General features: G+C 40.7%; 3 protein-coding genes across 3 annotated transcripts; 2 read left to right on the top strand and 1 right to left on the bottom strand.

The window, feature by feature from the left end:
- Positions 1-13,745, top strand: znf292a (zinc finger protein 292a). The gene is made up of 8 exons (XM_040042051.1): positions 1-190; positions 1,926-2,080; positions 5,260-5,338; positions 5,668-5,803; positions 5,965-6,167; positions 6,484-6,620; positions 6,915-7,056; positions 7,162-13,745. The coding sequence occupies exons 1-8, from the start codon at positions 41-43 to the stop codon at positions 13,312-13,314; spliced, it is 7,155 nt and encodes a 2,384-aa protein (XP_039897985.1). The 5' UTR covers positions 1-40; the 3' UTR covers positions 13,315-13,745.
- A 1,089-nt stretch (positions 13,746-14,834) lies between these two features.
- On the top strand, positions 14,835-21,420 carry orc3 (origin recognition complex, subunit 3). Its single transcript, XM_040042052.1, has 20 exons — positions 14,835-15,029; positions 15,136-15,190; positions 15,283-15,380; positions 15,758-15,896; positions 16,051-16,155; positions 16,245-16,408; positions 16,504-16,643; positions 16,772-16,931; positions 17,391-17,504; positions 17,614-17,747; positions 17,936-17,999; positions 18,106-18,222; positions 18,359-18,438; positions 18,788-18,921; positions 19,425-19,516; positions 19,630-19,727; positions 19,812-19,953; positions 20,088-20,204; positions 20,448-20,527; positions 20,833-21,420. Exons 1-20 carry the CDS (start codon positions 15,006-15,008, stop codon positions 20,936-20,938), a joined length of 2,163 nt encoding a protein of 720 aa, XP_039897986.1. The 5' UTR covers positions 14,835-15,005; the 3' UTR covers positions 20,939-21,420.
- Positions 21,421-21,839: 419 nt separating this feature from the next.
- Positions 21,840-24,030, bottom strand: LOC120740002 (akirin-2-like). Its single transcript, XM_040042053.1, has 6 exons — positions 23,828-24,030; positions 23,320-23,493; positions 23,039-23,182; positions 22,800-22,949; positions 22,605-22,676; positions 21,840-22,457 (listed from the first exon to the last, which is right to left on the bottom strand). Exons 2-6 carry the CDS (start codon positions 23,489-23,491, stop codon positions 22,447-22,449), a joined length of 549 nt encoding a protein of 182 aa, XP_039897987.1. The 5' UTR covers positions 23,492-23,493; positions 23,828-24,030; the 3' UTR covers positions 21,840-22,446.
- Between the last annotated feature and the right edge of the window lie 1,036 nt (positions 24,031-25,066).

Genomic DNA, 25,066 nt, shown 5'->3' with positions numbered 1-25,066 from the left:
GCGTAACATCTGTGCGTACGCGGTCGTGATTGTTGTGAAGATGGCGGAGGGGGAGACAGAGAAGGAATATGATACACGGAAAGCTATCGAGGAGCTCCGAGAGCGGTTCCAAGCGTTGACCACAGCTTTGAAAGAAAGTTCTCAGCCCCCGTTGGAAGCCTCCTTGCATTTCTGCCAGGAGTTTTGCCAGGTTAGCTCGTTATCCTGCTGCTCATCCCGGGCTGCCTGCAGCCCCTCTGGTTTCCTGGCCGAGGATGCGCGTCTACGTTTGCTATAACAATGTAGCTAAGGGGTTAGCAGCCTAGCTAGCTCCCTGGCATTTCAAGATGGGGAAAAAAACTCCTCAGTGTTTTCCCCCAGTTTTACCAGTGATGTTCGTATGCGGCATGCACTTATTTGCAAAGTCTGACCATCCACGCGGCGAGAAGCCACGCCATCGCGTGCCCGCGCTGCATTAATTACACGTATTTTCCAGGCCAGATAGCTAATAGCAAATGAATGTTGCTAGCTGGTATGCAGGGTCCCCCTGTCTGTGCAGTGGTCATGCTGTGCAAAAACGGATAGCTGTGTTAGCGAGATTTTCCTGAGCGGTTGCATTCATGTGCACCGCTATTTATACTTGTTAAAGGTAATAAAAAACAGTGTAAGCGCTGCAAGACTGCACCCATGCTTGTGGGGATTTTAGCTTGGTGTGTATTTAGGTTACTTTTTGTGAAGCTGTTTTTTTTTTTTTTTGTACGGAAAGGGCAGTGATTTTTCCCCCCAGTGTGCTAGCCCGGGCCTTTTGCACTAATTAATCCAGCTAACCACATCAGCGCATATGTTTATTACAACGCTGTTACCTGTGCCAACACGAGACGTTCAACTGATGTCATTGTAAAAGCAACCGATTAGCCTGCAGCTGGCTGAGCAGTGATTTGAAGGAGAAAGTGTTCTAGTGGTCACCGACTCCAGTATCCGTCTCATTAATTAGCCATGACCACATAGATGCACGTTATGCGATTTCTCCATTTCCCTGCGACACAACGTAGATTATTTTCATGGCACCAAATTGGTGTGAGATTTTAAATTTGCCCCAGTGCATCTCTAACCGGCTCTGAAGAATTCATTCAACTTAAAAGTTATGTGAGAGGGAAAAAAGGGAGAGTCTGGGACTGAATGCACTTTTAGTCGGGACAGGAATGTATTTAAAAGCGTGTAGCTGCGGGGATAATACACTCACTGAGCATGATAAGCGTTTTTATGCGAGCGGTGTGTTAAAGAAATAAAGTTTTATGGATTAAATTTAGGTTTTAGATTTGCTGAGTTGTATAAAAAAGGATAAAAAAAATACTTTTTTTTTGCACACACTAGATTATTTTTAATGGCTTAGGATACTACTCCTTAACTTAAATGTGTAATAAGTATGTCATGGCATTAAACATAACATTTAATATTGATTGTCGTGATGGCATGGCTTTTTGTCTTATTAAAGGTAGCTGTCTCTTAAATGTAAGCGATAATCACAAATCTGAAGCTTAATTTACACTGATAGCAGCAAGTTTTACATCATTGAAAGCGGTTCCCGTAAAGAGGAATGAGCACATTTTGTCTCAACGTTCTTACTGGGTTCCCAACATATTTCTTTACCAGTAAAGCCACATTTCTCTGGCTTTTTCATCTTTATTAGATAGTCTTTCAGTGAAGAGGAGACACAAAAGCAGGAAGTTAAAAATTTATACTGTGGTTATTATATCCATCACCCCGAGAGTTTCAGATTGACATAAAAATGTAGAAAAGCAGCAAATCTTTAAAGTCGAGAAGCCTAAAACAGATAATATTCCGCATAACTTTTTGACTGTTTGTGCACAGAAGCTAAAATGTAACACTTGTAAGTTGTCATTCAGTGCCCTATTTTAACTGAAGTCTTTGTTTTCTTTTCTAAGGTCTTGGTGGAACATGCCAGTCGTTGGAAAACGGATGAAGATCCACTGCCCTTGCTGGAGGTTTACACCGTGGCCATCCTCTGCTTTGCTAAGGCTGCCTCCTGTCTCTCCTCCGAATGTGAAAACGTGCCACTCCTACTTGAAAAGTTGTCACTGTGAGTAGAAAATGAATTTAGTGTCAGTGCAAATGTGTGATAGATATTAATAACATAAACACAAGAGTGCATTAAGTCCAAAGATTAAAGTGGTGATGAGTAGTTCTAGTTCTACTGGTTTGTTTTAAGAGAGAATTTAATCCCTTTGGGCATTTGGAAAGAGGAATAATATGTGACAGTAAAAATAAACAAAACACACCCAAATCTCAGAGGAAACTTGCATGAAAAGTTTTCAAATACTCTATAAACAGTCTACAGGAGCCACTTAGCTATTTGCAGGGTGTGCTCTTATGAAAACAAAGTCCTTGAGGCTGTAATGCAGAGTGGAAGTGGAGAGGATCTCTCAGGGAGCCACAGATTTGGGATGATTTACAGAGGAGGATGCAACATGTACGCAAAATGAAGTCAGAGACAATAGTTATCAACACCAAGACGTTACATTAGTTCTTACTCATAAGATGTGTTTGAATAATCCAGAACACATCATTATGCCTCTGGAGTGAACAGACGTACCGATGTGTCGAAATCACGCTACCGATTTACGATGATCAAGCAGCAAGACAAAGCCCCCGTTTCAACTTGTGTCTAAAGTTTGGATTTCAAACTATACACCAGTTTTTAATCCTAACAGTACAGCTTTACAGGATTTTATTGACAGTCTGATGCATATAAGTCCCACACCATAAAAATAGATTGAAGCCAGCAAAATAACCATGCCTATGTCGTCTATGTTGTGAACACATCTTACTATGAATAACACAGAAGCTTTTTAGATATTCTATGATGTGGTAATGATACCATTAAAGTACGTAAAATAATAAATATAAAAGAAAAGATATTCTGAATCACATTTAGTGTTATATTTTCATCATCTCAATAGCTATTTGGGATATAGGCCTGCAATGGCTGTTGCAGGCAAGCAGCAAAGGGTTGAGGTTAGGACATATCGTGACTTAGACCTCGATTTTGCTCACAGCTAAACTCAACTGCACTGATGAATTTGCACAGGGATCAGGACATTCAGCAGTATACTATAAAGGCCTATTACCACCTTTATTGTAATTGTAAATGCTTTTTGACCACAAAGTGGGCGGCCACTAACTCACTTGACAGTGACCCGATTAGTCATGTTTCTCAAGTAATGATCAGTGCCTAATTATTGGTAATAGGCAGTTGTGGGATATGCATTTTACCTGTGTGGAAAGGTGCAGAAAAAGTATTCCATTCACAGGATGGTTGGATATACTGATGTTTTATCATGCATTCACTGAATCTGTCTTGGTCCTACCTTATTTTAGGTGAATTAGTATATAATTCACCCTAAAGTGATCTCCAACTACTCTCACAATAAGAGATAATACATTTTGGTTTCTCTAAACAACAATGATTTCACAATTACCCTTCCAACAAACCCAAAAGTGACTAGACACCAGTGTTTACAAGTGGCATCTCAAATAAGATGGGATAATACTGTATGACAGCAGGAAACATCTAGATAACTGAAATGTTAGCAAATAAAAACAAACACTGGTATCAGAATGGAAATATATCAAAATTGGACCATATATTATGCCCATAAAGGACATTACAAAAATGCAATTCACTATTGTCTCTAATAATGAAAAAAATAGTTTGAGTTGATGATATGGAGCTAAACAAAAAAATGAACTGCAGCAAATGTTTTAAAACTCAATATACACACCCGTGAGTCAGATGAGTTTATATAAATTGTACCGCAATTTAACTCTTTAAGACCTACCATAGAACCAAGTCCGCCAGAGCTTATCTTTACACGTTTACATGTTGTAGTGCCATTTTTGGGAGCATTTCAAGTTGCTATACATCAATACAACCATTATAGCCCAAATTGTAATAATATGTATGCATTAAGTGCATAGTAACTACATAAATTTCAAAAAAGTGCAATAAACTACAACAAAAATGTTTTTTGTTTTTTTTACATATATTTGTAGTTAGAGAAATTTCAGAGGTTTATCCCTCAAAACTGTAAATACAAAAAAGTTCCAGAAAATAGTTTCCAACAACAGGAAATTTATTTTGAGTGTCTTCATAGTTTTATTTTTGAGATACACCAATTTCTATATACTGCAGCAAAAATAAATATTATAATCCAAATTTGCAAAAACAAACCAGCATGTGCATCAAAAAAAACTATTTCCAGCAGTGCAATTTGAGTTCTAAGCATCTCAGAAACTATTCAGAAAAGCATAAAGTCAAACATGACTTTTAAAAACACCAGTATAGGCTTATATGGCCCCGAAGGTAAAAAAAAACAAAAAACAAAAAAACCCCTACATTTTCCATGAAAATGACGTCACTTACAGTTTCGGGCAAGTAATGGTGGACATGCGATAGTTCGTGCTGAGAGTCTATTCCAATGTAGGAAGTGTTTTGAACAGGTAATCGGATCGGCAAAGCGTGTTTCTGGAATATTATGTTTTTGATGCTGCAAGTGCTTTTTATGCAATTTTTGCAAAGCTATATGTGGAAGGAAACCATGACCTAGGGCAAGCTGGTGGCATAAGATGTAAGTACAACGCCTCCGGTTTGATATGCAAAAAAAATTATTGTGCTAGCTTACGTGGTTCCGGTTCTACAGGGATTTAAAAATAGTTACGCAAAACGGAGCGTACCTGCTCCGACCAGTTTTAAAAGGTTAAGAGAGAGGAGAAATCAGCCAGATTAATTTGCATTCTGTCGCTGATTTTGTATCATGCATGATGCAGTAGGGAAGTAAAATAACAAAAATAACACCACGCGTGCACACACAGATATATATATTCTAGATGTTAAGCAGAGCAATGCACTCTCTACCCATCTTATATGCTCTTTCCAGAGCTACTTCTCATCTGGTCACCGTCTTTGCACTCCAAGGTTTAAATACAACTACCACAGGAACTCCTTTGTTCCTTTAGTTGCAACATTTTGTTAATATGAACAACATGAGTGTATGAATGGTATTAATATGTTTCTTTGGACAAGCAACTGCGCAGTAAAATTAAAAATGTTCCTCAGCTTTATATTTGCAAAATGCCAAACTGACTTTACACTCACACCCTGCAAAAAGCTATTCTTGTATGGTTATCCCCATTTTACGGATTGTGTGCACATCCTTGACCTAAATCTGGCTTTAACAAATTGCTGTGTTGGATTCACAGGAGCTGTGCAGAGCTGCTGCTCTTATTGCCCCAGCATGTCCCTGGTGCCTTATGGGAGGAGTTCCAGTCCTCCATGAAGGTCAGTATCTGCAGAGCTACTTGTAGATACTTTTCTTATCATTTTTTCTTATCGTTTCAGTGATAAGCAATGAGAAGTTACTTAGTTATTAGAAAACATTTGGTTTAGCTTACATATAGGATATTTAAAATGATATGTGGTAAAATACTGCACTGAGGATTTATTCTGTGTAAAGAATACATATATCACTTCAATAATTGACTATCGTAACATCGCCATTGCAAATATTTCAGGCATGAGTGAAATGAAAAATGAAATTTTAAAGCACGACTGACTGACTGAAGTTTTAGCAATGTAATCATTACATAGTTGTGCGTCTTCTGTTACAGTTGGCACACGGCCTTTTGCAAGAAAGTGGGAGCACACAGCTCTGCCTGCTCTCAGTACTGGCACAGCAGGACGGCGTCTGGGCCAACACCACATTAAGCAGCATCCTGTCCAATCAAATTCCTCAAACTGAGCAAGGTTAGTCTTCTTTTTTTTTTACGTCTAGGCTTGCCAACGCACCGCACTGACTTTTACAGCTGTAATTCTAGGAAATAACTCTCGCTGTGTATAATAGTAAACTTTCTGACTGAATTCTCTCTCATGACCAGTTTCTCAACTTTCTTCTTTCTCCTCCTCAGTCCATGAATTTCTTGAGCTCGAAGGTCCCATGCTTCTCAACATGCGGATAAAACATCTTATCAAAGTGGACAGTATTAATAAAGCAGCTGTCCTTGCAAAGATGTGCTCAGAGTATCCGGGATATGAAGGAAAAGGGAACTTCAAACAGACCTATTTGCTTTGCATTTGTATGACAAAAAGTCAGGAACAGCTAATGGAAGAGGTATGAAAACATTATTTTAAACATTATTTTAAAATAAACTATTTTACTTGATTAAAAATAATATTTCAGCAGGATTTGTGGCCACTTAAATGTTTTAGAGCCCTCGTAATATGGTATTGTTATTAAAACCACATTTGTTGTTAGATGCTTTTTTGAAACGGACAAACGGACTGTGCCTTTCTTAAACTGTACTGAAGTTGAATCAATCAAATTGACCCTTTGTTTGTTTAGAAGTTTCCTGATATCTGAAATTGACTGATACTGCAACTGGATTTCATTTGAACTGATTTTTTATTTGATCTGTTTTCTCTAATAGATTGCATCAATAGACTGTAAGGATGCCCTTGAAATGATCTGCAACCTGGAGTCTGAGGGAGATGAGAAAGGAGCTCTCTGCATGTGTACTTCCTTTCTCAAAAGACAGCTTCTCCAAGGAGATGTTTACTGTGCCTGGTAAGAGTTGCTATATGTTTCAGACATTTGCAAAGAACAAAAGAGTTGCACAGTCATGGAACAGCAGTAGGCTAAACATGCATGCTTTATATCGTAAGTGCAATTCTTTTTTATCGTTAATCATTATTATAGATGCAGCTTATAGATTGGCCAAATGTGAATAAATGAAGGATGCTACAAAGTATAAATTCAACATATTGGTTCCATCAGTGCAGACACAGCCTAATTTGTGTAAAAGTTTACGCACTCTTTCAGTTCAAAACCTTGAACGGTTCCGTTTGTGAACTTTTTCAGGGAACTGACTTTGTTCTGGAGTAAACTGCTCATGCGATTAGAGTCGTCTGCTGATTCCTTTCTGAGCCGCAGCAAAGAGATGGCTCTTCTCTGCAGAAGTGTCTGTCACATTCTGTTTCTCATCAAAGTAATCCAAAACGAGGTAAGGAAAATAGTCTTATGCGTTTACCGTTAATGCAAGAACAGACATAGACATATAAGGCTTTAAAATAAAATCGTTGGCCTTTATGTTTTTCTATTTTCATAGGTTGGGGAGGTGGGGCTTCCAGTGTGCGTAGAAATGTGCATTCAAGCTCTGAAAATGACCTCCAGTGACCATAAAGATAGCAAGTCTACCATCTGCAAGACTATTTCCTGCCTCTTGCCAACTGATCTAGAAGTTAAGCGTGCATGCCAGCTCACAGAGTTCCTACTCCAGCCTACGGTTGACTCATATTATGCTGTGGAATCACTGTACAATGAACCTGACCAAAAACCTGAGGAGGACGGGAGTCTACCAGTGCCCAATTCTTTACGCTGCGAGTTACTGCTGGCCTTGAAGACACAGTGGCCTTTTGATCCGGAGTTCTGGGACTGGAAAACATTGAAACACAACTGCTTGGCACTGATGGGCGAGGAGGCAGCTATTGTCTCTTCTATTGACACACTCAATGACACAGATGAACAAGAGGTGGAAAGTGCACTTGGCAAACTCCCTGAATACAAAGACCTGGAGGATTTCCTGCTAACCACTACAAATGAACTCAATGAAATCACAGATGAAAGAGAAAAAAATAGAGAGGCTAAAAAACTGCGGGAGCAGGGTTTTGTGTCTGCCCGATTCAGAAATTGGCGAGCTTACATGCAGTATTGTGTTTTGTGTGACAAGGAGTTCTTAGGTCACAGAATTGTTCGTCACGCTCAGAAGCATTTCAAAGACGGAATGTATCTTTGTCCAATATGCGCTGACAGTTTTGAAACTAGGGAGATTTTAGAACCACACGTAGCAACACATGTAAAGCAGTCTTGCAAAGAGAGATTAGCTGCAATGAAAGCTGCAAGAAAAGTAACCAAACCACCTCAGTCCCCTAAAAGTCCATCAAAAATTTCAAAAGTTGCTGCCAAGACAAACACTAGTCCTGTTAAAATTGAATCTCAAATTGGACAACAGCTGGGACCCCCTGTTAAGATAGAACAAACTACATCTGACACACAGATAAGCCAAGACTGTTTCTGCCCTGTGAAAAACTGCACTAAAGCTTTCAAGTTTTTCCGTAACCTCATGGCTCATGTCAGATCTCACAAGAACGACGAAGAGGCCATGAGGTTTTTAGAAATACAAAAGCAGAAAGTGGTTTGCCAGTACTGCAGGAGGCAGTTTGTTAATGTCAGACACCTCAATGATCACCTGCAGATGCACTGTGGCACCCGACCATATATATGCATACAGCTGAATTGCAAGGCCAGCTTTAATTCGAATTCGGAGCTCCTCATGCATAGAAAAATACACCCAGAATTTAAGGCCCAGTGCATGTTTCCTAACTGTGGCGAAGTTTTCAGCGAGGCCTACCTGCTGTATGATCATGAGGCTCAGCATTACCTTACCTACACCTGCCAAACGGACAACTGTGGAAAAATCTTCTACTCACAGTCTCAGTTCTTGTCCCACCAAGAGAATCACAACAATGATGCAGCGAACAGCTTTAACATCGCAAATCAGCTCCCCCCATCCGATGCAAAAGTGCAGCCACCACCACCACAAGAGAGCACCCCAACCCAACAAGACACATGTTCTGCTGCTGTATGCTTTGAAGGGATTAATACAGATATACATATGAAGGAAGCATCAGATGCCAGTGCATCACCATGCACATCGCCAGCCCCCGGTCCCCTGAAAGTGAAACACTCAGTCGAAAATATGCTGAATTCAATTGGACATCCTGAGATAAAAGAACCAGAGAAATGCTACACTCCACTGACCAATCCCACTCCAGCACCAGTTGATGCCACTCAACCACCACAAGCTCCACATGCCCACCAAAATGTGGCTGTGCAAGGTACTGTTCCTCCAGTGTATCCTGTCCCAAGTACTACAGATCCTTTGCCAGGTCAACAGGAAGTAACTGTCAGTGGGACTAATAATGTACCAGGCAATGAGTTTCAGAAAGCAACTCCACAAATAATTTCTCCTGCTCAAATCAAGACAGAAATTCCTTGTTCGCTTCAAGGATATCCTACTAGCACACCTGCAGCTACTGCTGGAAGTGAAGAGAACCTGCATTGCTGCCCATTTAATGATTGCACAAGGGCATACAGTACAAACAAAAGTTTGTCTAGGCATGTGAAGAAGCAACACCCTGAGATATTCGAAGATTGGAAATTGGCGAAAAAATATAACAAAGTGGCCAAAATTACTGCAAAAAAGACACCCAGTGGACCAGCGTCACAAAGTCAACCTCAAAACCCAGGTGCCAAGCCTCCAAACCAGCCAGGAATACTATGCAACAAACCTGGGATGCAGCAGATGGATTACCTAATGGGATGCTCAAGCTCTCCCGCCCAGTGTTACCCTGGATCGATGGAGCCTGTGCCTATCACTCCAATGATAAACCCCACGGTGTACTCATCCTGGGGAAGCCCAAACAATTCCAGCGGAATGATGCAGTCAGACATGTCTCAGTCTTGGTCTTCACCTCCTATGAATAACTGCTATCCAGATGCCTTTAACATGAACGAGTACCCACCCCGCAACTATCCTCACTGGCAGGCAGACCCCTATCAAGCCACATCGTCTCTCCCATCTGATAGAGATCACTCAGTAGCAGCTATGCACGCTCCCACTATGTCAAACGCTCCTTCAGATTCAAGTTTAATGTCTCAGTATGTGTCCAGTTCTCTGATGCTTGACAATGGAGGCCAAATGCATAACGGAGGACATCAGTATGGACTCATGCATCCTGAGGGTGCAGGAGACAATGTAGATGTGAGAAAAAGCAGTGCAAGTATGACAGGACAGCTGGATAATGGAAACAGTATCTCAACTATTGACAGCCTCCCTGACGGAAGCTACCACACACCATATGCTCAGAGTGAAAACTCTTGTCTCACTCAATGCTCATCAGTTGATATTCCAATGAAATGTTTAACCCCAGAGGCTCCAGCGCCAATAAAATCTACAAGTGAAATAACTGAACCGGAGAGTATGGCACCTCACGGTTATGATCAGATAGACAACTCTGTGGATGGCATGCTCAGCCCACACAACATGATTCACACTGATTTCCCTTACGATGAGGACTGTGCCAATGCCGACTGTGAGACAAACCCCTCAGATGAAAAGGCAAGTGACCCAGATGTGCAGAAAGGAAAACGCAGCAGGCTGAGCAAGCGTACCAAATGGCCCGCAATCATCAAGGATGGCAAGGTCATCTGCAGGAGATGTTTTAGAGAGTTTACAAGCACCAAATCTCTTGGTGGTCACCTGTCTAAACGCTCACAGTGCAGACCTTTAGATGAAATCGACCTGACAGCTGATCTCCCAACATCATTTCTTGATTTCCTCAATGATCCTCATGTCCCTGACACTAATGGAGCAATATATAACATGCCAAATGGTGACTTCTCACAGGAATCTTGTAGCTTGACCACTTTGACCTCGTCCGTGGTGTTGAAACAGGAGCCCCAGAATACAAATATCATGGACTATCCAAACTCCTTCTCAGTTTCCACTGAAATCCAGCAAGAGAAGGCAGTAGATTTGGCTAATCCAGCTCTTGATGTACCTTATCAGGAGGATCACCTGATGGAAATGTCACATGCCTTTCAAAGGTTGGATTTGATCGAGGCTGCTCAACAGAAGATGCGGAGTGCAATGTCCACAGAGCAAAGTGTTAGTCATTGTGATCCAGCCCCTGTTATTGAAAAGAACAAAACACTGAGTAAAAGTGACGACAAGCCCACTGAAAAGATACCTAAACCTTTCAAATGTGACCAGGAGGATTGTGAGTACTCGTTCATGACAAAGGAAGCATTATTCAAACACTTGAGTAAAATGCACGATTATACTAATGAGATGATAGATGAACTAAAAAGAACGCCATCCAAACTGTCTCCATATCCTTGTCAGATCTGTCCAAAAACATTTACAAGAACGACAGGGTTGAGAATTCACTATGAAAAAGTCCATCGCTTGTCAAAGGCAGAAATGCAGAAGCTTAGAATTAGTGCTAGAAATAGACGTGCATTTAGACTTAACAAAGCTGATGCAGTTATTAAACGTCCAAACACCGATGTCAGTAGCGGCCAGATAGCAAAGTCTGCACCTGTAACTCCTGCTATAAAACAGGAACCACTTGATGTTGCAATTGCACCTCAACAAGACGCTGACAACAATCTAGACGTTCCTCAGGTCACTCCAGAAGACGTGTCAAAGCAAAGCGTGACCTCTGAGGTATTGACTGTTACACGACTACCATCACCTCAAAACTACTTGACTGACAGGCCGTTTGAGGAAGTGGCACAACCTGCTCCTGAAAAAGCTCCAGAGGAACCTAAAGTGGCTGTTATTAACAACAGTCCAGAAATGACACTGAAATCCAGTTTGAAAGAGAAGCTCAGTCCCGTTGGCAAAGCAAAAATGCCACAAGGAAAATTAGCCGTGAGCCCGAGCAAAGTGAAACAGCTAAAGTCTCCGCCTTCATCTCCTTCATCGTCTCCAGAAAAACCCAGCAGCTCCAAAAGCACACCAACAAAGGAGGAGAAAAAGGAGAAACTTCAGAAGAGGTTAAGCCTCAAAATGTTTGACGCAGACAATGCCTACAGTCCGTACAGACCTTATCGCTGTGTTCATGAGGGATGCACTGCAGCATTCACCATCCAACACAATTTGATACTCCATTACAAGGCCATGCATCAGGCATCCCTGCCCCCTAACAAAACTGAAGGTGAAACTGAAGCTGAAAAGACTAGTGTTAACACCGGACAGGAGAGCGATCAGACCATAGAAAAAGATAATGAAGTCAGGTGTCAAGTGAAAAATTGCTCAAGGGTGTTCATGGGAATCACACGGCTGGTGCAACATTACCTCTTACTACACAAGTTCACCCGTGACAAAGCCACCGCCATGATGGCCAGTATGAGCATAGGAACTTTTAACTGTGACCGGCCAGAGTGTGCTCTCCCCTTCAGCTCTGTGGAAAAGTACATTGAGCACATTAAGAATTACCACAAGGAAATCGCCATTTCTGAGAGCGGCTCAGTTGATCCAACTTTCCGGTGCGAGTACGATGGATGTGACCGAGTGTACACTACAAAGTCAAACCTGCTCCGTCACCTCATCAAAAAGCACAACTATGTTTATGACCCCAAAATAAGTGATGGAAGAAGGACTAAATCGGTAGGGCTCTTCCCAGGGGTTAGCAATGGGAAAGAGAACGTAGAAAGTAAATTCAGAGTGAAAAAGAAAAACACTAAAAAGAAAGATGGAAAGTCCATTGAACACTGGACTAGTTTTGGAAAGCCTACACTAAAATCTCATGAAGAAGCATCTGCCATGTGCACCAAGAAGTCCTCGCTGCAGTACCCATGCATGATCATAGGTTGTGATGCAGTGGAGTCTGCTGAAAGAAATATATTTAAGCATTACACCACACATGGCCTCACAGAGAGATACATTGAAGATCAGAGGAGCCAGTTCATTTTCTGCAAAAAATACTCACGCGCCAGATGCAAAGATGCAAACAAAGCAGAGGGCACGTCAGCTTCATCTTCTGAGGACATGGAGCCAGAAGAAGTTGAAAAGCCCAGTGACCAGAAAATAGATGAATCGGTAGAAAAAATAGTCCAAGAGGACAGCAAGCTGTCCAACGACGATAGTGCAGAATCTCAAGCTTCCACTGGGACAGAAGGAGGAATTAAAAGAGGCCGTCCCAGAAAACCTGCACATCCCACACCAGCTTGTCCGGAGAGGATACAAACCCTTAGGAACCGCACAACTGTTAACAGTTCAAGAGAGAACTCAAATCCTGGTACCCCTGCAGCCCAAGAACAACGTGATGATGGGGTTATGTCAGCGTCCTTCAAGCCGTTAGGACTTGAGGACTCCTTTCTTAAGTTCTTGGAAACCTCAGAGTCGACCAACTCTTCCAAACGCAAATTAAATGATAAATCTAGTGCTGAACTGCCTTCCAAAAGACAACACACTAACAAACAGAAATCTGCAACCAAAAGTAAAGCAGCTGATGAATTGAAAGGTTGTGAGAGTCTTGTAGACTTCAGAAACCCCCTCAATCTCCAATCAGTGAGTAATGTTAAGATAGTCATGGATAAAACATTATCAGATGGCGCTGATCTTTTGCTAAAGCAGCTACAAGACATGCGGCCCATAGTCATAATAAAAAAATGGATTTATAGCGGATCATAACCCGATATTTTTTGTTTTCAGCTCAGTCTTACTCAGGATTTGAGAAGTTATGCTGCAGAATGGTTTGTTAATGCATCAAATTTCCAACTGTTAACAGTCATGGTCACACTTAATGAAAAAAAGGCCTATTTTGTACCTAATGAAATAACGTCTCGGATGATTTTAAGTATGTATGTTAGTTATAATAACCAGGTAATCTATAGGGCATAGATTTTAGAAACATGTTTGTATTTATGCTTAGTACTGAAGATGTTTTTTTTTTTCTTTTGCTAAATGGAGACTTTTAAAGAAAACTGTTTTTATATATCCCTATGGGATTTCAAGTTCTGTTTGTATTTATTTCATCCTTTTACAACACTAGTAGACCTATCTGTAATATTTACATGTCTTCCACAAAGTGTTCAATAAAATGTTACTGGTTCTTTTTATAACATACTGACTGCACACTTTCTATTGTTCTAACTTATATAGTTTACAGTAGCTTCGTTTACGCACAATCCCAGCTGTGAAATGATGCACATGATTTGGTTTTAAATGAGATATGGAAACTTGGAATATAGTGGGACAAGGTTGTTGTTAGTAACTGAATAGATGTGGAAACTTTTCATATTTGTGGACGGAAAACTTCCCAAAGGAGCCTGGAAAATGTACAGTTTTTAAAACTTTTTCCATGAAGGGAATGCCAGCAATCTACACAATTAAAGTTGTAGACCTAATGTCAGTTTAAAAAACCTTAAATTGGGCATACTGACATGAAAAATACCAATAGTATAAATAAATCAGTGCATTAAAATACATTTACATATTAAACATATTATGGAAGCTTGTTTCTTTCTCTCAGTTTTTCCCCCATTCGGACTTCAAAATTCCAACTTGCTCAGAAACTCCAAATTTTGAAACAAAACGATGAAAATTGACTTAGCCTGCTTTTTTCCCTCCTTTTTAAATTGCAGAAACAAGCCTCCATAGTTCATGGAAAAGTACTTTTAACATCAACAAAAATATATATTGAGCTTATTTCTACAATTAAACATACTGTTCACTTTTTTTTGTGCATACATTTTTGGCTTGTTTTTACACATTTTATCTTAAGGTTATGTAAAACTTTAATTTATTGCGACATATTTCCTCCACACAATACACAATGGGAATTAACTCGGCTAAAAAAAAAAAAAATATATATATATATGTGTGTGTGTGTGTGTATATATATGAAGTAGGTATATATGCACTGATTTGAGACTAATGGCTTTTATAGAGCTTTATGATGGTTATTGCGTCATTATTTTAAGAGTTGCCAGCTGTAACGCAAAATGGACCTGAAGGACTAACGGGACACCGGAGATGCTTTTGGGGAACGTTCAAGATCAGCAATGTTAGAAAGCGTTCACAGCAGTGATCTAACGGGGGGAAAAACTTTCGTTCCTTCTTTTAAATTATTTATCTGGTGTATTTTATGTTAGTTTAGAAAAATGGGTTGTGGTTGGATAACTTAAAACAACTTGACAAAAGTATGAACGCACTCACGCTTGAAGCTGTTTATCAGCTGAACACAACCTTTTCCGTATACGTCACTTTGGCGGGAAGTAGATACCCAGCAAGGCTACAGGCATCCGTCATTTTAAATGCACATAGAACCTCCAGCTCAGGGTACAGGCCGGGCTGTTCACTGCGGACCCGTGTAGCGAAAGATGGCTACTTCATCCGTGTCAAAGGTAAAGTCTTATATATGTTGTGCTTCATGCATATTTGATTAAAACTTATTAATTTACTGGCAGTCGTCATACAATGTGAAATGAGACTATTTGTCAACGTTTTTAGGGCTGCTTTGTTTTCAAGCCCAGCGCTAAGAAAAAGAAGAAGACGCTCAGTCTGGGTGAGATACGCGAGTGTTTATACAACATTTGTCTTCCCGAGCTGTCGGTGGATTTAGTGGTATTAAGTTGCTGATGTCATTTTTCGCCACAGAGAGTTACTTCGTTCAGGGCTGCGAGGATGCTGAGAGCAGTGAAACACGATTCAGGTTATGTCAGGAACTGTGGGACAAAATCAAAACAGACACAGAGGTGAGGACAGATGTTCAGCAGGAAGACCGACTGTAGAAAATATGTGCTCATAGTTGATTGAACTGAGAAAACAGTTAATTGCCTCTAATTTGTAATGTATGCAAGCATATACATGCATACATTAAAAATATACCATACATGGCTTTATTGTTGTATATGCAAGCATGCTTTTATTGTGTTTTAAATTTGAATATATAGTGACAAAAACAGGAGATGCTTCAGGAGTACTGTATTAATGTGATTTTTTTTTTTTAAGTCGTTAATTTAGCCATGTTAGTTTGATTTTTACTGAGCAGACCCCTTTTTTTCTTCTTCTACATAATACAATACAATAATACAAATACATTTTACATACATATGTACTTTTTGCTTCTTAGGTTTTACAAGATGAACTCAACAGGAAAATCTTGGACAGTTTGCTGGACTTTACGAGGAAATGCTCCTCCACACGTCAAAACAGCGACTGGGCATCACAGATGAGGGCCAGTGAAATCCCCACAGCAGCTCTAATGCTCGGTATGTTGGTTATAAGGCAGTAATATCTGATGTTTGAGTTAAAAAAAAAACATATGTGGCTCTCACAGCTATGTATAATCTAGTAGAAATAATCAATTTACATTACATACTGTCATCTCTACCTAATCTCAACTTCCTTTGATGTCCACTCTAGGTGTGAACATCCCAGATCACGACATGACCTTTCAGAGTCTGTCTGACATGCTAAAGCAGTCTGTCAGCCCTCACGTGGCCTCTGTGCAGGCCAAAGAGTGTGGAGGTAAGGGGTTAAGACATCAGTCAGAAATCATTTTGTGTTCCCCTCATAGGCTTTGCTTTAAATGGTATGTGTTTCGTTTATGATTTCAGCACTGAAGCATTTGATGAAGAAGGTGCTCGAGCGGTTGATGGATACAGTTGTGGTTGTGGATGATGAAGATGAGGAGGAGAATGTGGAGACGAGCCCTCGGGTCCACAGGAGCGTGCACTGCTCTCTCGGGATACTTTGTGATTGGTACGCTGCAAGAACAAAGGTGGGAGCACAAACCACTGTTGGCGTGCATACAGAGACTTGGATTGTAAGTGATATGTATCATATATGTTTTTATTTTGTTTTTGTGTTTTTCAGAAATCTGCCACTGGCACTCCAGGGAAAAAACGTAGCTCCCAAGTCAGAGATGAGCAGCAGCAGCCTCCCGTTGTAATCATTTTCAAAGATTTGGAGGCTTTTAACCCAAGAGTCCTTCAGGACTTCATCCTCATCTGCAGGTAAATGAAAACTCTTGAGTTGAATCGCTTTCTTATTTTTACGGCTGCACATAATACACAAATAATTGCTAATGCATTTTGGATTTGCAAGCTGGGCAAGTCTCTGCTAAACAAACTCTGCTCCACAGTCAGTACATTGACCGCCTTCCACTGACATTCATCTTTGGGATCGCTACATCACCCAGTACCATCCAGCACATGCTTCCCCACTCTGTGTCCTCCCTGCTCTGCATCGAGCTCTTCCAGTCGCTGTCATGCACGCAACACCTGGCTACAGTCATTGACAAGGTAAGTTCAACCTGACCAAAGAATTAAAAAAAACATAAAAACACTGATCTGTGCAAGCCTCCAGATGGGAAAACCTTCCTGATATCTATGAGTCCATGTGTACATTTAGCTTTCCAATCTGAAGACTGTTGCATGCTTAAACATATCTAACATCTTCTTTTTGAAAGCAATTTCCTGAGTGTAAGTTACATTTTAAACCTCCTGACACCACCAGGTTGCAGACGAGCAGGCTCTGGTTAGAGGCATGTTTTCCAGGAATTAGATGGTACATTTATTATAAATTGTCCTACATTTATAACATTAGTTTCTGTTTTCCATTTCAGTGCCTCAAAAGGGATACATTTGTTTTTGAGCGAGCCATAGCTGTCACACTAACCCTAACTGCAGATGATCAGTGGCCTGGAGGATGTAAAGAAATTAAATAAAAGTAGTTAAATGTTCTGTCTTTTATTATTTCAGTTGATCCTGACATCACACATTGCTTTTAAACTCAACGGGAAAGTGATGCAGGTCCTCATCGGCGTCTTCCTCTACCATGATTTCTCAGTGAGAAACTTCATTAAGGGACTGCAGGTATGGAGCATCCTCTAACAGTCTCCTCAAGTCTGTCATCCTCCTCTTTTCTGTGTAATTCAAATACAGAAATATATGAGTTTAAAGTTTCTGTTTGGTCTTTGTGCAGCTGGCTCTGCTCGAGCACTTTCACTCTCAGCCTCTCAGTGTTCTGTGTTGCAAGAAAAAGCAGGCTCTGTTCAACGTCACACAGCTCAGCAAACCCAACTTGAACAGGATAAGACAGCTGCCGTCGTTCAAAAGGTACTCAAACTTGTTTCTTTCTCCAATCATCCCACCCGTGTGAGTCAAAAGTGCAAATGCAGCACTTATTTAGCTGCAAAAAGTGATGGTAGGCGACTTAGCATGTTTTTAATTTGTGTATTTGTGTTTACCTTTTTTCAAATGTGAAAGCAAGACTTTGAATTGTTTTAATGTGTGTGTTTCGCTAGATATGTAGAGAAGCAGGAAGCACAGGAACAGGTTAATCTGATGACCGATGACTCTCACTTAAAGGTACATTCTCATCATCTGAAATGCTGAACGCGTACGTGAACGTGCACGTTTTCAGATCCTGTAATGTCTGAGGTTTTTGAACAAGATCTGCTTGGTCTGTTTTTAGGAGGTGTGTCAACAACTGATAAAGGATCTCCACAAATACCACAAGAACTATTATCCCATCCTGAGGTGTCTCCACACTCTGACCTCATCGTTACCTCGATATCCTCTCGGAAAACAGGCAAGAGTTCACAGTTTTAATGCCTAAGCATCCCACTATTTCTGACCTCCTGTAGGTCTAAGCTATGTCTTCTTTATTACCAAAGTACTGCTGTTTAATCTGCCTTTACATAACAGTGGATTAATTTGCATTACAGATCAGGGAGCTCCATTTAATATGTCTGGCGAACAATGTATGGGAGAATGAGGACTACCAGTCAGCCATGAAGCTTGTAAAGTAAGCGTGATTCGCTGGCACATTGTTCATGTTACCAACTTTTTACTGTCTGCTAAAAACTGACTTAAATTTTAGGTACACCTAGTATTTTAAGATGGATTATTTGTACTAATCGACAGTAAATAATTTAAAAAAACTACTTGAGCAGATGAGATTGGAATATTTCACCACCAGATGGCAGCATATTCATGGTTGATCAGAAGGTTATTGTGCCTCCTGGTGGCCAAATTACTTATTCATAGACAACAAACGAATGCTGTGCCTTTATTGGATGTCTTTTGTTTGTTTTGTTTTTTTTCTCTTTGACCCTAAAATAACCACTTGAGGTGCTAATGTGTTTTCCTTTTAGGATGCTGGCAAAAGGCGAGTTGGTTTCTTTGCTACAGAAGTGTGTGGAGATACTGCAGCTCAGCAAGTCAAATGAGATGAAGAATGCTCTCGTCCAGCTGGAGGAACTACTTGCCAGATTCAAGCAGCTGGACAGTAAGTTGAAGATATGATTTTGTGTGATCTCGATTCAAGAAGAGATCGCTAGGAGATGGTATAACAGAGAAGGCGGTGGAGTTTTAAACCAGACTGTTTAACATAATCTCGGCGATTGAGAGGAAGCCTCAGGAATGGAGGAGAAATGTACTGGTAGCAACTTTCAATAACAAGGGTGATGAGCAGAGGGATAAACTTGATGAGTCATTCCATGAAGCTAGAGGAAAGAGTTTTTGAAACTAGGCTAGGGTTAGAGGTGATGATCAGCAGAGCAGCAGTGTGGCTGGATGCCAAGAAAGAGCACTACAGATGGAATTGAGTGTTGATGGAAAACTATTGAGAAAAGGAGGTTCGTGAATGCAGTGAAGGCGGACAAGCAGAGGGCTGGTGTGACAGAGGAGGATGCTAGGCTCATGATCCACTGTGGTGACCCCATAAAAGGAGCAAGAAAATGAGTCCAGTCCCTTCTTTCCAAATGTACAAGTTTTTATCTTGTATTTCAGCTGCTACTGAAATGACTCCAACTGTGGAAGCCTCTATCGCCTCTCCAATAAAAAATCTTCAGAAGAAAACAGATCTGTTCCAGCTGCAGAAGGTAACTGACCACTTACTGTAAATTGTAGTTTTTGTCTTTTGTTTCCCCGGAGGGGTTCTCCGCCTCTTTAAAACTGCTGTTTTGCTGTTGCTTAAACTCTATCGTTTTCACAGACGCTGCTGGAGATGAACGAGTCTCGGAGAGCCAAGCGACTGAGTCCATTTGAAAACCTCAGGAACGAAGCGCTCGAGTTTATCGACAATTTAGTAAAGTAAGACAAATGAGACTCTGGTTCCCCCAAATACAACTCGCATCACTGCAAACACTCTGCAGCTAATGATTTTATTCCACCCAGGAGCCATCTGTCCCCCCCAGAGTCACAGCCTCTTTATGAGGTCTGCTACTACAGTTCATCTGCCACAGTGAGACGCCACCTCAATGCCACACCTCGTACCTCCATTCAGGCTGCGCTCAGCAATCCTTACCACTATCTTCAGGTACACCTGCTTCAGCTTGTTACCTCCCTTATAAGCAGGAGGAAGTGAAAGTGAAGAAAGTTCTTCTTTTAGCGTACAACCACTAATGTGCAGCGACGTTCTAAAAACACGTGACAACTTCGACTTTCTTTTAGAACGACAGCCTGAAGAGCGAGGATGGGACGGTGTCCAACGCTGCTCCCGACATCTGTATCGCTTACAAGCTCCACTTGGAGTGCGGAAGGCTGATCAACCTCTACGACTGGCTGGAAGTGAGTTTATAAACTAAGAAATTTAATAGTGAACTCATTACCTGTGATGGACCAAGGTTAAACTTCCACAGCTTCCCACTTTGCTTCATAAACTTTCTTTAGCTGGAAGCTTTTGTTTTTCTCAGTGTAAGAGAGGCTTTATTGATCCCGAGGGGCCCACGTGTCACATTATCAGTCTGAGGATTAATTATTGGCCCAGAATGACTCGGACGGTGACATGAATGAAAACATGTTTATTTTCAGGCGTACTCCACCGTGGTTTTGGCTGCTGAGGGTAACGATCCGGATTCTGAACATTTTGGGAAAGTGGATGAAGTCAAACAGTATCCTTCCAGGAAAAAAAAAAGTATTTCTCACAGATCATTTTGTGCTGCTGCTGTTTGTGTTTTGCTCAGTGAGTGAAAATGAGTAATGACACAACAGTAAAGCAGCTACTCCTCAGTTATGTCTTTGTTTGAGTGTCATGATTGGATAAGACAGTTGAGGTAATTCTAGTTTTGTAAGCAACCCAAATACTTGGGGAGTTATAATGAAAGTTAAGAGCAGAAGAACACAAACACGACTGCTGAAATATGCCATTTACTTTTAACTTGAGTAAAGACTTTTTGTTCCTTAACTCGTCCTTTAGCGCTCGTTTCATCCGCGCTGTATCAGAGCTCGAATTTCTGGGCTTCATCAAGTCTACCAAGCAGAAGACCGACCATGTGGCGCGACTCACCTGGGGAGGCTGCTAACCACAATTGTGATGAGAAACATTTTTTTTTTTTAACATCTGTAGAAATTAATTTCAGATTTGTATTTTTCACTCTAATAAAAAAACGTGCAAATTACACCTGCTTCTTTAAATAATAGACCAATGTCAGGTGCTGTAGGTCCTTTCTGCAATGACTGGTACACCTGGGCCAATATGCTGTTACACTGAAGCACAACTCAAACTAATTAAGACATTGTAATATACTGAGGTTTCTCACACATTACTTGAAATTTGACCACGATGTCAGGCATGATACAACAGCTTGTTGCTAGGGAAAAATATGCATTGTCCATTTAGTTGGCAGTGGTTCATGGAGGCTGCTGACTCTCGCTGAGAGAAATGTCTTGTAAAGAAGTTGTACGAAAAACCTCCAAGTGATTTTTTTTTTTTTTTTCTTTTCAAACAGTTACAGTTGCCTGTGGAGGTTTTGTTTGTCTGCAAACACCTGCTAACGAGCAGCGGTAAAAAAAAAACTTACGGTGGAGAAGGCAGGCTAGCCCTGAAAATCATCCTTTATCTTCATGTTTAACTCTGATCTGGACCATTTTCATTCAAATGAAAATGATGTACTAAATAAAGTCTTGAAAGCAGCATTATAGTTTTTAACTGAGGTTAAAGATAGAGTGAGCTGAGGGATGCTATTCCTATGCAGTTCTATATAATCCAACTTACTTCTGTAATCAAAGCAGTCACCCCTTACTGGACGTGAGAAAGATTGCAGGTTTAAGGCACTTCCATATTCCATCTTTCACTTACAGTTTGAGAGTAATTTAAGCACTAAATTGACAGCAGTCCCAATGCTGTTCATCACAGCACTCGATCACATACGTTTACTTGTATTTATTAAGCTATTCCTGATATAGTTTGATGCATCAAACCAGTTTAACTCTTAAAAGATGTTTATTGTTTTTAATAAGTACATTGGTTTCAAAGTGATACCAGCAGAACAAAACTCAATAAATAAAACACTGGTGGTGGGAGGGGGTGGGAGCAAATTAGCCCACTTTATGCTCAGTTTAAAAAGCAGTGAACAAACAGCAAACATACTCTTTCTGTTCAAACTTGCGTTTCTTCCACATTCTTTCAGACCGACCTGCCAACCTTGTGTAAAACTCAATGCCTGCTTTATTGTATTTACATGTAACAAAACAGAAACAAGTGACAAAGCCTGGAATGCTGGGAATCATTACAAAAGTGAGATAACTGTAGATGCACGTACAGCTGGAGGAACGTAGGCCACTGGTAGAAATAGGGTCCATTTACATGAGGAAGCACCTAGTTGCTTACAACAGAGTGGTAACAACTGACAACAGCTTCATATAAACCTTTGCCCAAAGACAGATATATGGCACAGTAAGAAAAGTTTCCTTTAAACTAGCTAAACTTAATCTCTTACAATGATGAGTTTTTTTTCGCTTCTCTTCCTCGAGATATCACGTGATAGCTTGCAGCGTGGGAAGGCCGTCTTGCAAAAATTCTGTGCCACACTCAGGAAACATCTGGAGAGAAGGGCGGTGAAATATAAATAAAGTAACCAGAAGTGCCAGTTTAAATTTAAAATCGTAGAGTTCGAAGTGAAAGCCGAGGCTTTGTCCTTTACATCGAATGTGGAAATAAGGTGGGATTAAAAATAAAAAGGAACTCACAGCTTGCAGGTTGCTCCCCAAATCGTCGCATTAACTGATCGTGTGTGAACTTCACAAAGGTGTCATATTGTTCTGAAATCAAAATCAACCAGTTAAAACCTTTTACTTCGCAACTATTGTTTGCTACTTGGGGAAAATATGTGGCTAACATTTGCTGGTTCAGTTTTTTTAAACACATTAGCATTGGGTACCAACCGGCCAACTTCGAAGTCATGGTCTCCTCGTATTCCTCCCGAACCTTCTCTTCCCGTTCTTTCAGCAGGCGTTCGCAGATCATTCCAACTTGTCTGAGGGTGAATAATGGCTGTTCTTTTCTAGATGGAGAGACGCCTCCAGAGGATGTTCCTGTATAAATAAATAACAATCAAACCTTAAAACCGCACTGTAGAATGGGCTTTATGATTATTTGAGCTTAACCTTGCGCCTTTACCCACCTGCCATGCTGGAAGCATTCATAGTAGACGACTGGGATGGGGATTCTGGCGAATAGCAGCACTCTGACTGTTGGTAGCCTCCATCTAGATGCTTTCTCTTTTGAATGCGTTTGTACTCCTGTTTGATGCTGTTGAGGATTTGTTCTAGTGGGGTAAACAGACAAGCAGGGCGTCCATTAGTAACAGCTGTCATGTTTTCACCTTTGACACAGAGTGACTCAACATGTTGCTGTTGCCCCCCTCCAGATAGTAAACAAGCAGGCCAACTTAGCCAGCATTACCTGCACTAAGTCTTGATGAAGACTCCCCGAATGGCGAAGGCTCCATGCTGAGATATTTCCTAGGGGATGAGGATGACGGGGACACGGGGATGCATCTTCGTCTTTTGGGGGATGTAGGACTCATGAGCGGATCGAAATCCATGGTCCTCTTCAAAGTGGCTCCACACGCCATGACTTCAGTTTGTTAAAAGGGAGAGATTGCACGTAAAAACACCGAAACAAGGCAATAACGAGGAGATGACATCAACTATTTTGGACAGCTGCTAACCGAGCCTAATTTTTTACACAACTAGCTAATTGTTAGGTTCAAATCAGTTTCCTTTGTCGATGGATAAAACTACGAGCATACTGCGCAGCTCCGGCTTTAAATGCCTGCTAGCGAACTAGCGTTAGCTACTCCTGCTAGCCAATAATCAAAAAAAAAAAACAAAGCTAACGTTAGCTGTGGCTGCCGCTGGCGTGAGCGTGTGTCTTGGTTAACGTTTGTATAAAGCTGTTTTTATGTTACCTTCTGGGGAGGGGGGAAGTTGGCCTGCAGCACCGCGCTCACCAGCTCGTGTTGTTGTTAAAGTTGTTTCTCAAAAGTTGAAGTGACGGATCAGCCAGCTGCGGGCCAACTGTCTGCTGTTAGATAGGGGGGCTAGCTAGCACAACTTAGCTGCCTGTTTTTGATGCGAGGTTGTCGCTGTCGGCTTCTCTGGTTAGTGACGTCACGTCTAAAAAAAAAAAACAACAATCTCAAAACGCGTTGAATTCTGGATTATGTAGTGAACCATGAAGCGTAAACCAATGACAAAACATGACAGCGCTGCAAAAGTCAAAAAGTATGGGTCATAAACCCCGTTTAATTTAATTGATAATTGATTTGATTTAATTTTAGCTTTGAGGAATAAACTTCACATTTGACAGTTTGTTGTGATTCTTTTCTCTCCGCATCCTGTATTTCTACTCTTAATACACTCGTTTGTTTTAATATTGGAGTAAATATTGGAGTAACTGATGAAAACAGTGCAGAGGCTCAGCTATTATAGCCTATTATGAAACCTGCAGCTGTTTTAGTGACAACGCTGAAGGCAAAATGTCAAACCATTACATACAGAGCCTCTGTGCTTTGCCCGAGGATGATGGAAATTCCCTCTAACATCATATTACTAATTTCCGTGTGGAGTTTTTCATGTTCTCCTCGTGTTTGCGTGCGTTCTCACCGGCTTTCTCCCACAGTCCGAAGACTTACTGTTAGTGGGGTTAGGTTAGCTGGTGATTCTAAATTGGCCATCAGTGTGAATGTGAATACGAATGAGTCTCTCTGTGTTAGCCCTGCGACAGACTGGTGATCTGTTCAGCATGCACCCTGTCTCTTGCCCGGAGGTAGGTGGGACAGGCTTCAGCCCCCCGCAAGCGGAAGAGAATGGATGGAACATTTTTTTAGCTTAAAAAAGGAATAAAATACAGCAGAGGTGCCAAAGCTATAAAAAGGCCTTTTTAAAAAATGGGATAAAAACATGAAGGATATTACAGGGGGACATAAATTAATTAAAGAAATACATAATTAAATAATTAATTACATTTGTCATTAATAAATTAAAATGAGAAAGAATTAATAATCAAATATATAAATAATTAATTACACAAGTTCATTTCATTAAATTATTTAATCAATTATTTATTTGAAATTTCAATTAAAATCACATCTAAACGATTATTTAATGATCTTATTATTGAATTTTTTTCAATTCATTTTGGCCCT

The sequence above is a fragment of the Simochromis diagramma genome, unplaced genomic scaffold (assembly GCF_900408965.1).
Source record: "Simochromis diagramma unplaced genomic scaffold, fSimDia1.1 OVJJ01000304.1, whole genome shotgun sequence".
Taxonomy (NCBI): Eukaryota; Metazoa; Chordata; class Actinopteri; order Cichliformes; family Cichlidae; genus Simochromis; species Simochromis diagramma.
Note: the sequence above shows the minus strand (reverse complement) of the source record. Positions and strands in the feature narration are given on the sequence as shown.